Consider the following 13,580-nt stretch of genomic DNA (forward strand, 5'->3'; position numbering starts at 1 on the left):
CAGGTGTGAAACTGCCGAGGTAGAGTTGCTGTACGTATACATCCCGCCGATAAATAGCTGTATCCAGGTTATAGGGCCAACATTAGCCTACTTTTGTCATAACATCTGGTCTTGGTGACTTTAATTCACATCATGAGTTGTGGCATTCGGCCCTCGGTTCCTCTGAACCCCGTACTTTCATCAAACATAGGAAAGCTAATTGGCCAAGTTTCAGAGAGTTCCATAATCACTGCTTCATAGATCAGCCCAATTCTTTTGATGTTCGGGTAGCAGAACGGACGTTCCGAAACAGCATCACTGCTGCAGCCTCTCGCCATATACCTGCTGGTCGAATAACCGATGTGAGACCAAATTTCCCAGCAGAGACAACGGGATTAGCAAATGACATAATGAGCTTCGTCGTGCCAACCCCCGAGTCACGGAGCTGACACTGGAAGTTAACACGTTGGTCGGTGAACATAAGCAGAACATATGGTTAAATCATCTGAAGAGTTGCAAGCCGGAATAAGTGAATTGTTAGCAACGGTTAAATCACTCTCGAACCTTAGAAATAAGGAAGATAGAACCTCAGTCACGTTTGGAGACGTTACGTTGACCAATCAGAAAAAGGGTGCGCAAGTTATTGTAGTTTATTTATTTTAGTAACAGGGCGAAGAGAAGAGTACCACCACAAGGAGGAACCACCACAAATTACAAAATCATCCAAAGCTTTGGGCTTTGATGGAATCTCCATGGAAATGCTAAAACAGCTTATGAGCTGGGAGTTGAGTATCTCACTAAAGTTCTCAACCAGTTGCAAGACACCTACATCGCGCCCGAAGTCTGGAAAAATAGCAGGTTTGTCCCGCTTCGCAAAGTTTAATCGTACAGACCGATTAAAATTTGTTCGCCCTAAGCAAAGACCCTTGATGCTTTAGTCCTCCCCAGCGGCAGTAATAGCTATCCAGTTGCCGATCATCAGTATGGGTTCCGGAAGCAGCATAGCTCTACAACAGCGCTACACGCCATCTCCACACATATTAGTTAAGGAATCAACCAGAGCAAGCCGTGCGATAGAACAGTGATGGTGGCGTTTGTCTTATTAAAAGGTGGAATGAGTTCCCCAAGGTGTGTCAAAGTGCTTTTTCTGCCTTCGGAGCTCTCACAATACTTCAATTGACCATCTAACCCAACAAATCAACGTCTCATAATTCTGTGGTGAAAAAAATTCCAAGATGGTCTATATCGATTCTCTAATTCTAGTACTTCCCTCACGAAAGTTCGAAATTTTCGCTTATATGTAGTTCAAGGGCTGTTAAAGGATCATTTTGAAAATGTTAACCGAGTATATTCCTTGTAGTTCTCATAAAAACGATATAATTGTTGTTGTGCAAGTCCATATTTTCCCATATAATCACACAAAATCGAACGATGACCAACTACTGCGGCTGGTGCACAGTAAAACCGGTGAAAGGAGTGACCGATATTGGTTCAAACCATGCATGTCGTAATATTTCTGACATCAAATGTCCACCGAGTACTTTCCCAGCAATTTTTTTTCGCGTAAGTGTATTTCAAGTGCTGTTAGAGGAAAGTAGTCCTTGCTGATTACTTTTTTGGTAGAAAGCTCATACTTCCTGAAAAAATGGCCCTGTTTGGTAATCAATATGGTTGGAATACACTAGAACTATCGATACGATTGACTTACATTGGTCCAAACTTTGCACGTCGTAATATTTCCCTACAACTTCAATCATGTTCGGAGATTATTATATCGGTCCAATTCTTCGGGTACTTCCACCACAATGCGATTTATTCTCGTAGCAGCTAATGTAGATATATAACAGCGAAAGTTCCAAAAATTCCGCTTTTGACAAAGCCGACTTATTCTTTTGTGCAAAATTGTTGTACTCCATCTTACATTTTTCCATGCATTGATGCACATTTTGTGAATCTTCGATAATTTACTAATCGTTTTATCTACTTATTCTTTTTCTTTATAGGTAAAAATTCCCTGGAGCATCGAGCCAATTCAAAATTCGAAAAACCCCTCGACTATATTGAGTACCTGCGAAATGGCGAACACAGTGAACCGAAAATCTATGCGTGCCTGGAAAGTTTACGTGTTGCCCTCACAAATAATCCATTGTCATGGATTAAGGAATTCGGTGAAGAGGGTATCGATGAAATTATCAACATTATGCGCCGCTGTAAAAAAGAACGTTCTCTGGATCGCATTGAGCTGGAATGTATACGTTGTCTAAAGGCGATTATGAATAATACATGGGGTTTAAATTTGGTACTGACTCCAGATCAACATACGGTTGTATTACTGCTGGCACAATCCCTCGATCCCCGCAAAGTAACAACAATGTGTGAAGCTGTGAAACTGTTAGCCTCATTCTGCTTGGTCCATGAACGTAATGGCTACGATAAGGTGCTAAGGGCGATAACAACAGCAGCCTCCACATCGTACAAATCAAGTGAACGATTTCGACCAATTGTGGATTCCCTTTTTATACCAGAAAAATACGATCCACGACGAGAATTGGCATGCCATAGTTTAATTTTTATCAATACCCTCACAAATACGCCGAGCGATTTAAATTTCCGTCTCCACCTGCGCTGTGAAATCATGCGTATGGGTTTGTACGCGAAATTCGATGACTTCAAGAAAATGGTGGAGGCGAGTAACAATGATTCGCTGAAGCAACATTTTAAGATTTTCAATGAGATACGTGAGGATGATTTCGAGGAGTTTATTCAACGATTCGATAATGTCATCTATAATATGGATGACGTGACGGATTGTTTTGAGGTTGTAAAAAATTTAGTTACCGATACGCCTGCAGAACCCTATTTCCTGTCGATAATGCAACATTTGTTGTATATTCGTGATGACTTCTATTATCGGCCGGCCTATTATCAGCTGATCGAGGAGTGTATATCGCAAATAGTCTTTCACAAAGGTTACTGTGATCCGAATTTCGAAAATCGAAATTTCAATATCGATACCTCACTGTTGTTAGATGATATTGTGGAAAAGACCAAGGCCAAAGAGTCACAACGTGCTGAGGAATACGAGAAGAAAATCGAACAACTGGAAAATGCCAAACAAGAGGCTGAAGCCAAGGTGGCGTTGTTGGAAGAGAAAATCAAAGATATGGAGAAGAATGGTATTGTGGCACAATCACCAAGTAAATTGCCAAAGGTGAATATTCCCATGCCACCGCCACCGCCGGGTGGAGCAAGAATGCCAGCTCCGCCACCACCACCACCTCCACCGGGTATGGGTGGTCCAGGCGGTCCACCTCCGCCTCCGCCACCACCAATGCCAGGAATGGGTGGTGGTATGCGTGGTCCACCACCGCCACCAATGCCAGGTATGGGTGGTCCACCACCACCACCTATGCCCATGGGTATGGGTGGAGGTCCTCGACCACCACCGCCCATGATGATGGCACCGGTCTTGCCACATGGTCTGAAACCCAAAAAGAAATGGGAAGTTAAAAATCCCATGAAACGTGCCAATTGGAAAGCCATTGTTCCCCAGAAAATGTCCGAAAAATCATTTTGGGTTAAATGTGAAGAGGATAAACTGGCCTCCGATGATTTGCTAGCTGAATTGGCGGTTAAATTCTCCTCCAAACCCATAAAGAAGGATCAAAAGGATGCCGTAGATAAACCCACAACACTGACCAAGAAAACAATCGATTTGAGGGTTTTGGATGGTAAATCGGCTCAGAACTTATTGATCCTATTGGGTGGTTCCCTCAAGCATTTGTCCTATGAACAAATCAAGATATGTCTGTTACGCTGTGATACTGATATTTTGTCTTCCAATATTCTGCAACAATTGATACAATATTTACCGCCACCAGAGCAATTGAAGCGTTTGCAAGAAATCAAAGCCAAAGGTGAACCATTGCCGCCCATAGAACAGTTTGCAGCAACTATAGGTAAGAAGACATCATCCCCCACCGATATAATTTGTTTGTAACTATTTTCTCTCTCTCTTGCTTCTAGGTGAAATCAAACGCCTCTCACCGCGTTTGCATAATCTCAACTTTAAGCTAACCTTCAGTGATATGGTTGCCGATATTAAACCGGACATTGTTGCTGGCACAGCGGCCTGTGAAGAAGTACGGAATAGCAAGAAGTTCTCTAAAATTCTAGAACTGATACTGCTTATGGGTAATTACATGAATTCCGGTTCCAAGAATGAACTGGCCTACGGCTTTGAAATATCCTATCTAACGAAATTGACAAACACCAAGGATACTGAAAACAAACACACACTGCTTCACTATTTGGTTGATGTTGTCGAGAAGAAATTCCCCGATGCTTTGTCATTCTATGATGATATGTCCCATGTGGATAAGGCATCCCGCGTTAATTTGGATACAATACAGAAGTCGATGCGACAAATGAATGCTGCCGTCAAAAATCTAGAAACTGATTTACAAAACAACAAAGTGCCACAATGTGAGGATGATAAGTTCTCGGAAGTAATGAGTAAATTTGCTGCAGATTGTCGACAACAAGTCGATGTGTTGGGTAAGTAAAACAACTTTATGGAAGACGTGTCTTATTTGCCATACGTTTGATACTACCACGATATCGACGGCAAGTATTCTTTGTAAGATCGAAGCCTCTGCCGTATGATAATTCGTAATATGAATAACAATCAGATTCTATGTTTCCTATTTGACTTCTAAAGTCAGCAGATGAGAGGGAACTTTTTTCTTCTATCTTCAGTTCTAGGAATATTTTGGCTTCTACGGGCTGTGACCACAAAGCTCCTGCAGTAAGCTGGGTAGGTTCGGTTGAGAAGTTAATAATATGCAGATGGGCAGATGTTGAGCCAAGGGCTCTTACTTTACCTTTTCGAACAGTTAGTTGTTTCTGACATCAACTACTCCATCTGTGTGCATGCTATTCGATCCTGCCCGATAGACTTCTTGATCTAGAGGGGTTTTCTCTAAATCATTAAGATTCTTTTTGATATGACCGAGTGTGGTTCCTATACACTATAATGACTGGCTAGTATGACTCCCGCGGTAACGCGTAGGCAGGTACTGCATACGTACGAGAAGAACCTTTGTTTTGTCATGCAAAGGTACGTACGACAGGTCTGAATATTCTTCCAGTGATCTAAACGCTATACTTTAATTCGGACCACACTGGGGGCGTATCTTCATGCTGATGCTGGACAACTGAGAAACGGCTCCTGTCATGAGAAGGAAGTAATTCCTCCGGAATCTAAAGAAGGGAACTCGAACAGTAGGATTCGCATCGGGTTTGCTTTTGTTGTAGCAACACGAACGAACGTGTATTATTTCAGTTATCAGGTTCTGGTTCCTCTGTATCCAGATTCAATAATTCTTTTGCATTCGGGCAGCGCTGCGTAGCGCTAACATTTGCATACCACGTTGGCGCCGCATAGCCTACAGCAGACCGGCCTATGGCGTTGTAAGAGGTCAACAAAATTTCTTTATCAGCATCCCTTGCGCGGAGGACTTAAACATGCTATCGAACGTTACACTCAATATTTTGGGATAGTTAGTGGTCGGAATCAATACACCATCGACCTATGTGTTCAGTGGGAGCCTCTTTTCAGCCGTCCAAGTGGTGAACAGTGTGGATGTGGATTTAACGGCGGATATTTTCATATTCCTCAGATGGAAGAACTGCACTAGGTCAGCTATGTAGACAGTTAACCTATCACCCGAACCAAGATCGTACAATCATCCGCATACATTACGAACTCTATGCCGTCTGGAGGGTGTGGAATTTCAGAGAGGTAGAGGTAAACCAGTTTCGGAAATATCACCCCTCCTTGGGGAACTCCCTTTTTCAGTCTACTGGGTTTGGACTTCTTGTCTCTGAATTCCACAAACGATTGGCGTCCGCACATATAGTCGATCACCCAACGTTTCAAACACGGCTGGAGAGTAGTCTTCTCCATATCTTTGAACAGCTTGGCTTGGTTGACGGTATCGTAGGCTTTCGATAGGTCAAGAGCCACCATGACAGTTCGGTCGCACGGCCTGTTCTGGTTCAGCCCTCTACTGATATGTGTGGATATGGCGTCTGATGCTGTTGCATTTTCCGAAATCCATGTTGATGTTGGGCAACTGGAAAAACGGCTTCTTATTTTGGGGGAGGTGTAGCGGCACTAAAATCTTTGCTACTAGGGAAAGGAGGGAAGATCGGCATTGTACGATTCACCTCTGCTGGCATCCTTGCCTGTCTTCAGTAGGGGTACCACCCTGCCAACTTTCAAGGCTTGTGGTATAATATGGGTGGCTAGCTATAGGTTGAGAACATTTGTTAAATACTCAACTCCGGGTTTATCCAGTTGCTTAAGCATTACCATCGATATTCGGTGTGGGCCCGCTTTGGATGATTTCGCGTTTCGGATGACATCTGCAACATCGCCCATCGTAAATTGTGGTAGTACCTCCTCGGCTGGGAGGGCTCTTCTTATACTTCGTAGCACACTCCTCTTCGCACTATAACTCTGTAGGTGCGCTATGAATTGCCGGTTAAAAAACAACGCGCACCTCTTTGGGTCAGTTACTGTCAGGCTATTGAAAGTAAAGGCCATTCTGTCATCCTTCTTTTCCGCATTCGGAAGTGAATTAACCTTTGCCTACAATTTACTTAATCCCGTCAATGTTGCATTGCTTCAGGTTGTCTAGCCACTTTTTCCGCTTATGTTCGCCTAGTGTAAGCTCTCTAAATCTCGGGTCTTCAGGGTTCGTACGACGAAGCTCATCACGCTCATTTGCTAGTCCCGTCGCCTCTGCTGGGAAATTTGGTCTTATTTTGGGGTATTCGACCAGCAGGTATGCAGCGAGTGCTGCTGTAGTGATGATGTCCCGGAAAGTTCTCTCAGCTACCCGAGGATCTGAGGGAATGGGCAGCTCTCTGTACCCCTCTTGTCATTACCTAGGGTGGAATGTCAAAGCTCATGATGATCATTGAAGTCCCCTAGCACCATAAGGTTATTGTCCTCTAAAAGCGAACTAATATCGGGCATATAACGCCGGGCAAAGCTATTCATCGGCATGTACACATTAAGCAGCTCTACTTCGGCAGTACCACACTTTACTGCTACCCCCATACATTCCATGTATGGGTAACTAAGTAAAGCTCAAGCGAGGTAGGTCTGTACTGGACAGACTGGTGTATAAGGAAGGAAAGTCTCCTCCTCCGCTTCTTGTGCGATCCTTCCGAAAAACGTTGTAGCCTCCACAACGTTGAATGCTATGGGTGGCGGTGAGCTTTGTTTCCTGGATTGCGGCGACCATGATGTTTTTTCCACTCATAAAGTCCACAATTTCGCCGAACTTATTGCGGAGACCGTTGCAATTGAATTGCAGGAATGATGTATTTCCGGGCCGTTGAACAACAACTTGTGGCGTTAGATGCTGCGTTTGTTGTTGTTGGGCAGACTGCGGGGGCGTCTCGTATTCCGACGACGTCGAAGAGTCGGACGATGAAGTTCAAGACACACTGGGCGATGTTCTGGCGCAGCAACATACCTATCGCTGTAATCCCGGGTGCGACTAAGGCCACAGAACCCTCGGAAATGCACCCATTCCCTACATCCATTATATCTCACCGATACTGACAGGTGGTGGATGGCGATATGGCAAACGGAACAGATACATACTGGCCTCGGGTTCATCTCTATCCTGGCACGGACCAAAAGAGTTCGGAGCAGGCATTCCGGGATAAAATGCCGCTCCATGGTGAAAAAAAAATCACGAACACATTGTTTAGGTGACGGCCCCTGGTCGAAGATTCCTCTGAGTCAATCCGGATCTCGCATCGGGTGTGTTGTTATAACGGCATATGATATGTTTGTATGCTCGTTTTCCTGCCTAATTTGGCACTGGGGCTGCCTCCAGTTCTAGGAATGTGGTCGTTACGTCGGTATGTCGTGTGAACCTGCACCGCATGTTGGGCGGATGTTTTAAGTAGCTTAACATGTGGCGTTGTTCACGGCAATCGTTCTGCAGCGGATAGGTAACCAGATTGGGCTAAGTGACAGGCGGGATGAAACCGACAACATTTCGACTTTGACACAAGCTAAGCTAATGAAGAACACTTTCTGATAGCCTATCCATTTTCACTGATGGGTCGAAGATGAAAGATGACACCAAAGCCGGTGTGTATTATGAAGAACGAAACGTCAGACGCTCTTATAAACTTAACGACAACTGCAGTGTTTACCAGGGAGAAGTCTTTGCAGTGTTGTAATCCTTGCGGGAGTGACAGACTTTGAAGATGGGATAGTCAAAGTATACGTGCAGTGCCAGGCTGCTCTAAAGGCATTAGGGTCCTTCTCTTTTGAATCTAAGACTGTTCAAAATTGTATGACTATCACAAAAATTTTTGGTGTAGTCGTTAAATGGAAATCAGACAGTTGATGAACTGGTAAGACGTGATTCCCTCTGATTCTAAGGTGGATGACTGTGTCAATCCACCGCATTGCTTCTTCCTCAACAAACCCTGTTAGCTTTTCGCCGAGAAACCCGCAACGATCTGGCAGGGTGGACCTTGAAGCAAGGTTTCGGAAATCTCAGGAAGTAAAATTGCACCCCTTCCCTCATTTTCCAAATCAGAGATCAGAGAGAATTTTTGTAGATGTCGTTACTGGTCATTGCAGCATTAGATTGATTTCTTGCAAGAAAGTGGGACGACAACAACATTGAGTACTGCAGGGTATGTGAAGATGTGGAAGAGGCTAGAACAATCGAACACCTTCTCCGTCGGTGTCCTAGACTGGCAATCAAAGGACACAGGCTGTTTAGTACACATAAGATTGCATCACTCTCGTATTCGACTATCATATTAAAAATATTCCTCTGATTCCTTTTAATCACCAATCCATACATCAAACTAATCTAAAAAAGATTCTCCTCTAAGTAAATACCTTTTTAAATAATTTACAATATTCATTCATAATCGTCCATAAAAACTAATCAAACTCCTCTTTTCTTCTCCCATTGCCTTCAGGTAAAATGCAAGTACAAATGGAACGACTCTACAAGGAGCTTGGCGAATATTTTGCATTTGATCCGGCCAAATATACCATGGAAGAATTCTTTGTTGATATTAAAACCTTCAAGGATGCCTTCCTGCAGGCACATCAAGAAATCGTTCGTCAGCGTGAGGAGGAACAAAAGAAACGTCGCCTACAAGAGGCACGCGAACAGTCGTTGCGTGAACAAATGGAAAGGCAGCAGCGAAAATTGGCTCTGGTCGATATGGATGCAGCTCATGCCCAAGAGGGTGTTATGGACAGTCTATTGGAAGCTTTACAGACAGGTTCGGCATTCGGTAGTCGAAATAATCGTCAACAAAGAAGACAACGACCGGCTGGAGCCGAACGAAGAGCACAATTAAGTCGATCACGATCGCGAACAAGAGTTGCACCCTCCGGTTTGGTGTCACGAGAACTGCTGGCCAATGAAGCATTAATGGGTTCTGCTTAGTTTAACAGTTAAGAAAAAACAAAAACACCAACAACAACAAACTTGTGTATATATGCATATATATAGATATTCTTCTTCTTTTTTAAGTTTAACTAAAAGAAAAACGAAACAAAACGAAAAGATGCCGCTTGTAGTCATTAAGTCATTACAATAATGAAAAACAAAATTACATTTATTATTTTTATTATTATTATTCTTATTCTATTTTTATAACGACGTGAGATCCTATCTACAAAGACCGAACATTGAGATAACTCCTACTATGTATACTTAAAATCTAAATCTAAACTATTGCTAACTATTTAATATGTTTTATTTTTATACATCGAAAAGAGAATGTAAATGTAAAATAAAAAAACAACAACAAACATAATGGTAAATGGATGTAATCAATGAGATGGATGAAGCTTGGAGGGATGTTGCAGGCATTGAATATTTTTCTGTGGGCCGAAGGGCATTCAAGTTCAGCCATTTGTGAAATTTCAGTTGATATTAGGCACAAGTCAGTAGATTTTGGCAGATAATCAGCCCTATTCTGAACATTCCCATGGGAGCGAAATTTCCCATTCCCACGTTTTCCATATTCTCAACGACGTGGGAACATCAAATCATGGGAATTGAATTTTAGAAATTCGAAATTAGTTACACCAAATTATGATAGCATACTTTTAGGGGGCTGTAATTTTGTTTTGTAATACAAAATGCCTGTTTGCATTGAATTCGCGGTTTTTGAATTAGATTAGCAAAAGCACAACTTACTTAATTCAACAACCGTGCATTGATTTATGGATTTTTTAAGTGAATGGAGTCAACGATGTGTGATGTTGTTCTAATAAGCACATTTTCTTCAGATTGTGCGAATTGGTGTAAGCATTTTTTAATTAGTAGGCAAACATAATTTTTATGTAAAAAGTAATAGGAACTTTTTAAGTTTGTAACGAATTTAAAAATTGTATGTTGATACCGAGTAATTTTAGTTAGTTACTTAGTTTTACTTATTCCTAATGATCGCTAGAACTCGTATTTTGCATATTTTTAAAAAAATTCAAAAAGATAAGTTCGGATATTTTTCTCGATTATTACATATTTTTGCTTGTTATTACATATCGTCACCATAAAAATCCGAAGACGTATCTCAAAAAAAAAAAAAAAATAAATAATAATAATAATAATAAAATACGTTTGTGATTGAATCTAAAACTAAAACACATGCCCTTGCAAAATTTCAAGCTTCTACGTTCAAAAATAACGATCCTATTCAAGAAAAGGCATTTCGGAAAATGGAATAGCATTGCAATAATTTGGCATATATGTATGTACGCCTGTGATCTTTGTCGTGTCGTTGAGGAGACTAACACGTTTTCAATAGAACGTTGGTCGTCTGATTTAAAAAACCCGAAAGTTATATTACGAAAATGAATAAAAGTTGTAAAGATTGTATATATTATGGTTATTTTCCAATATATTTTAATAATTATTGCCAAAAATTCTTTTGAAATTGATTTGTTTTTACTTGTTGTTCTGCGTTAATAGAATCAACCATGACTCTTTTTCTCGTATTTCAATACATATGGTCTGTTCCAGAACTGCAAAAATCTACTAATTTTTACTACTTTTTTTGTTTTGTTCGATAACATAAAGGAAAATTTTTTATCGGTGTAAAACATGTTAGATTCTTGCAGGTTTTTGTATCATATAAGAATATGCAAAATCCGAAGTCTACTAATGACATATTTTACAGTACATTTTGTATGCTTTTATTAAGCAAACACATGGCGATTATAAATATTTGCAATAATTTTGTCGTGTAGATGTCTTAAAATATGAAATTTCATAAAAATATGAAATTTCTTGCATTTTTTTTCAAACTCCCACACTGTTTGCTGGGGAGATTTTTCCCACAAAAAGACACAAAATTCTCCCACAATTCAAGATAGAGAATGTATACTTTTTTCCCATGGGAACAAATTCCCAATTCGAACTTCATTCAGAATGAGGGGAGATGGGAAATGGGAAAAAAACTCCCACAAAATTTTGTTCAGAATACGAAAATGTGGGAATGGGAAAAAATTCCCAACTCCCATGCGTTCAGAATAGGGCTGAATATAACCGCAGAACACTCTGATTTTTGACGCACAGAAGCAACGGCTAGTATTTGGTGAACCTTAAGATTGTTATTCTACGAGACCAATTCTTGAGCTTCATTACAAATTCCTCAAGTTCCAGCAATCGAAGCACTAATGTTTCGTGGATTAAGGTTTTATCCAGATGTTACCTATTGATCTCTACCATACCAGTATCGTGGAAAAAATTATATCAAAAACAAGTAAGAACGGCGTTAAGTTCGGCCGGGCCGAACTTGTTATACCCTCCACCACAAGTTGTATTGAAGTAAAATGGAATAATTAGTTTCCTTTCGTGTATGAAGAAGACTTAATACTAAATTTCAGCAATTTTGGTAAAACAATGTGAGGCACCATTCTATGGGGGCTATTTCAAAATGTCGATCTATACCGACAAATTTCTGACGGAAAGTTTTTAGGCTCAAAGAAGACTAAATACCAAATTTCCTATATTTCGGTAAGAGAATGTGACTAAAACTTAAAAACTTACGTGGAATTCAGGAATAAGAAGTCCAAACCCCGTAGAGTGAAACAGGGAGTTCCCCAAGGTGGGGTGATATCTCCGGAACTGTTTAACCTCTACCTCTCCTGTATTCCACCCCCTCCAGACGGCATTGAGATCGTGACGTATGCGGATGATTGCACGATCTTGGCGTCGGGTACCTATCCTGATGACATCTGTGAGAGACTGAACAACTATTTAACTGATCTTACCACCTTTTTCCATTCGAGGAATATGCAGATTTCCCCCACAAAATCTACAGCCACTCTGTTCACCACATGGACAGCGCAGTTTGGACGTGAGTTGAATGTCGTGGTCGACGGTAGCAGAATTCCGACCACAAACTGCCCTAAAATTTTAGGGGTCACATTCGACACTACATTCACGTCGTGCGCACACGCCACAGCTATCTGCGACAAGTTGAAAAGTAGGAACAAGGTCCTCAAGTCCCTGGCCGGCAGCACTTGGGGTGCAGATAAAGAAACCTTGTTGACCACATATAACGCGATAGGTCGGTCTGTGGTAAGCTATGCGGCTCCAGTCTGGTCCCCGAGATTGTGTGATTCGAACTGGAAAAAGATTCAAACTTGCCAAAATGCAGCCCTGAGAACAGCGACAGGGTGCCTCCTCAAATCTTCAGTGGACCATCTACATGAGGAGGCAAAAATTCTTCCTGTAAAGCAACACAATGGGATGCTTTCGTTGCAGTACCTGCTTGGATGTTATCGTGTGAGCCATCCCAATCACCATCTTGTGGGTAGGCCCGGCCCATTCAGGGAGATCAGGAAGGATATCCATGCTCTAGAGGGAGAGGTCCAACGATACAGGAGAGAACCCCTAGATCAACAAGCATATCAAGCAGGATTGAATAGCATTCACACGGACGCAGTTGCCAAGGCCTTAAGCAACTATAGTGTGAATAAAGTACTTGGAGTACATCGTCCATCTATCGCAGCTGCCACGACAAACTAGAGTAGTTTTGGCCCAACTACGCTCGGGATATTGCAGTCGCCTAAATTCTTATTGGGCGGAAATCGATCGCACCGTGCAAGACATCTGCCCAGTATGCGGCATGGGCCCGCACGACACACAACACCTTTTTAACTGCCCCGCCAAACCTACCCATCTAACTCCAGTGGATCTATGGCTACATCCCATCGAAGCAGCCACTTTTCTTGAACTGGAGATAGACCCAGAGCCAGATTGAACAGAGGAACGAACAAATAAACATAACAAAAACACTGTTACAACAACAACAACAAAACTTAAAAAATACCGAAAGTCAAGAAGTACGCTTCTATGGGAATATAGGAAGATGTGGACCTATACTGATAATACTCTTTTGGAATATTTTATAACTCTTGGAAGACGAAATAACGAATTTCAGCCATTTCGGTTGGATATTGAAGTCACAATCTTCAGTATTACAAAAATCGGGAGGTACCGTTCTATGGGGGCTATATGAAG

General features: G+C 41.7%; 1 protein-coding gene across 5 annotated transcripts in view; it reads left to right on the forward strand.

Annotated features, from left to right (window-relative positions):
• The window catches only part of dia (diaphanous related formin 1), a 67,603-nt gene extending 57,742 nt beyond the window's left edge, over nt 1–9,861 (forward strand). For 4 of the 5 annotated variants that reach the window (XM_073969188.1, XM_073969190.1, XM_073969189.1 and 1 more), the window contains 3 exons: nt 1,983–3,938; nt 4,006–4,536; nt 9,010–9,861. In XM_073969188.1, the coding sequence (XP_073825289.1) occupies nt 1,983–3,938; nt 4,006–4,536; nt 9,010–9,488 (2,966 nt within the window). In that variant the 3' untranslated portion in view covers nt 9,489–9,861. Of the gene's footprint in view, nt 1–1,982; nt 3,939–4,005; nt 6,505–7,438; nt 7,830–8,041; nt 8,365–8,432 lie in introns of all 5 variants that reach the window. The other variant, XR_012410452.1, reaches the window with a different exon arrangement.
• Nucleotides 9,862–13,580: the final 3,719 nt, after the last annotated feature.

The sequence above is a fragment of the Musca autumnalis genome, unplaced genomic scaffold (genome assembly GCF_047663935.1).
Source record: "Musca autumnalis isolate F117 unplaced genomic scaffold, ASM4766393v1 scaffold_2, whole genome shotgun sequence".
In the NCBI taxonomy this organism is placed as follows: Eukaryota; Metazoa; Arthropoda; class Insecta; order Diptera; family Muscidae; genus Musca; species Musca autumnalis.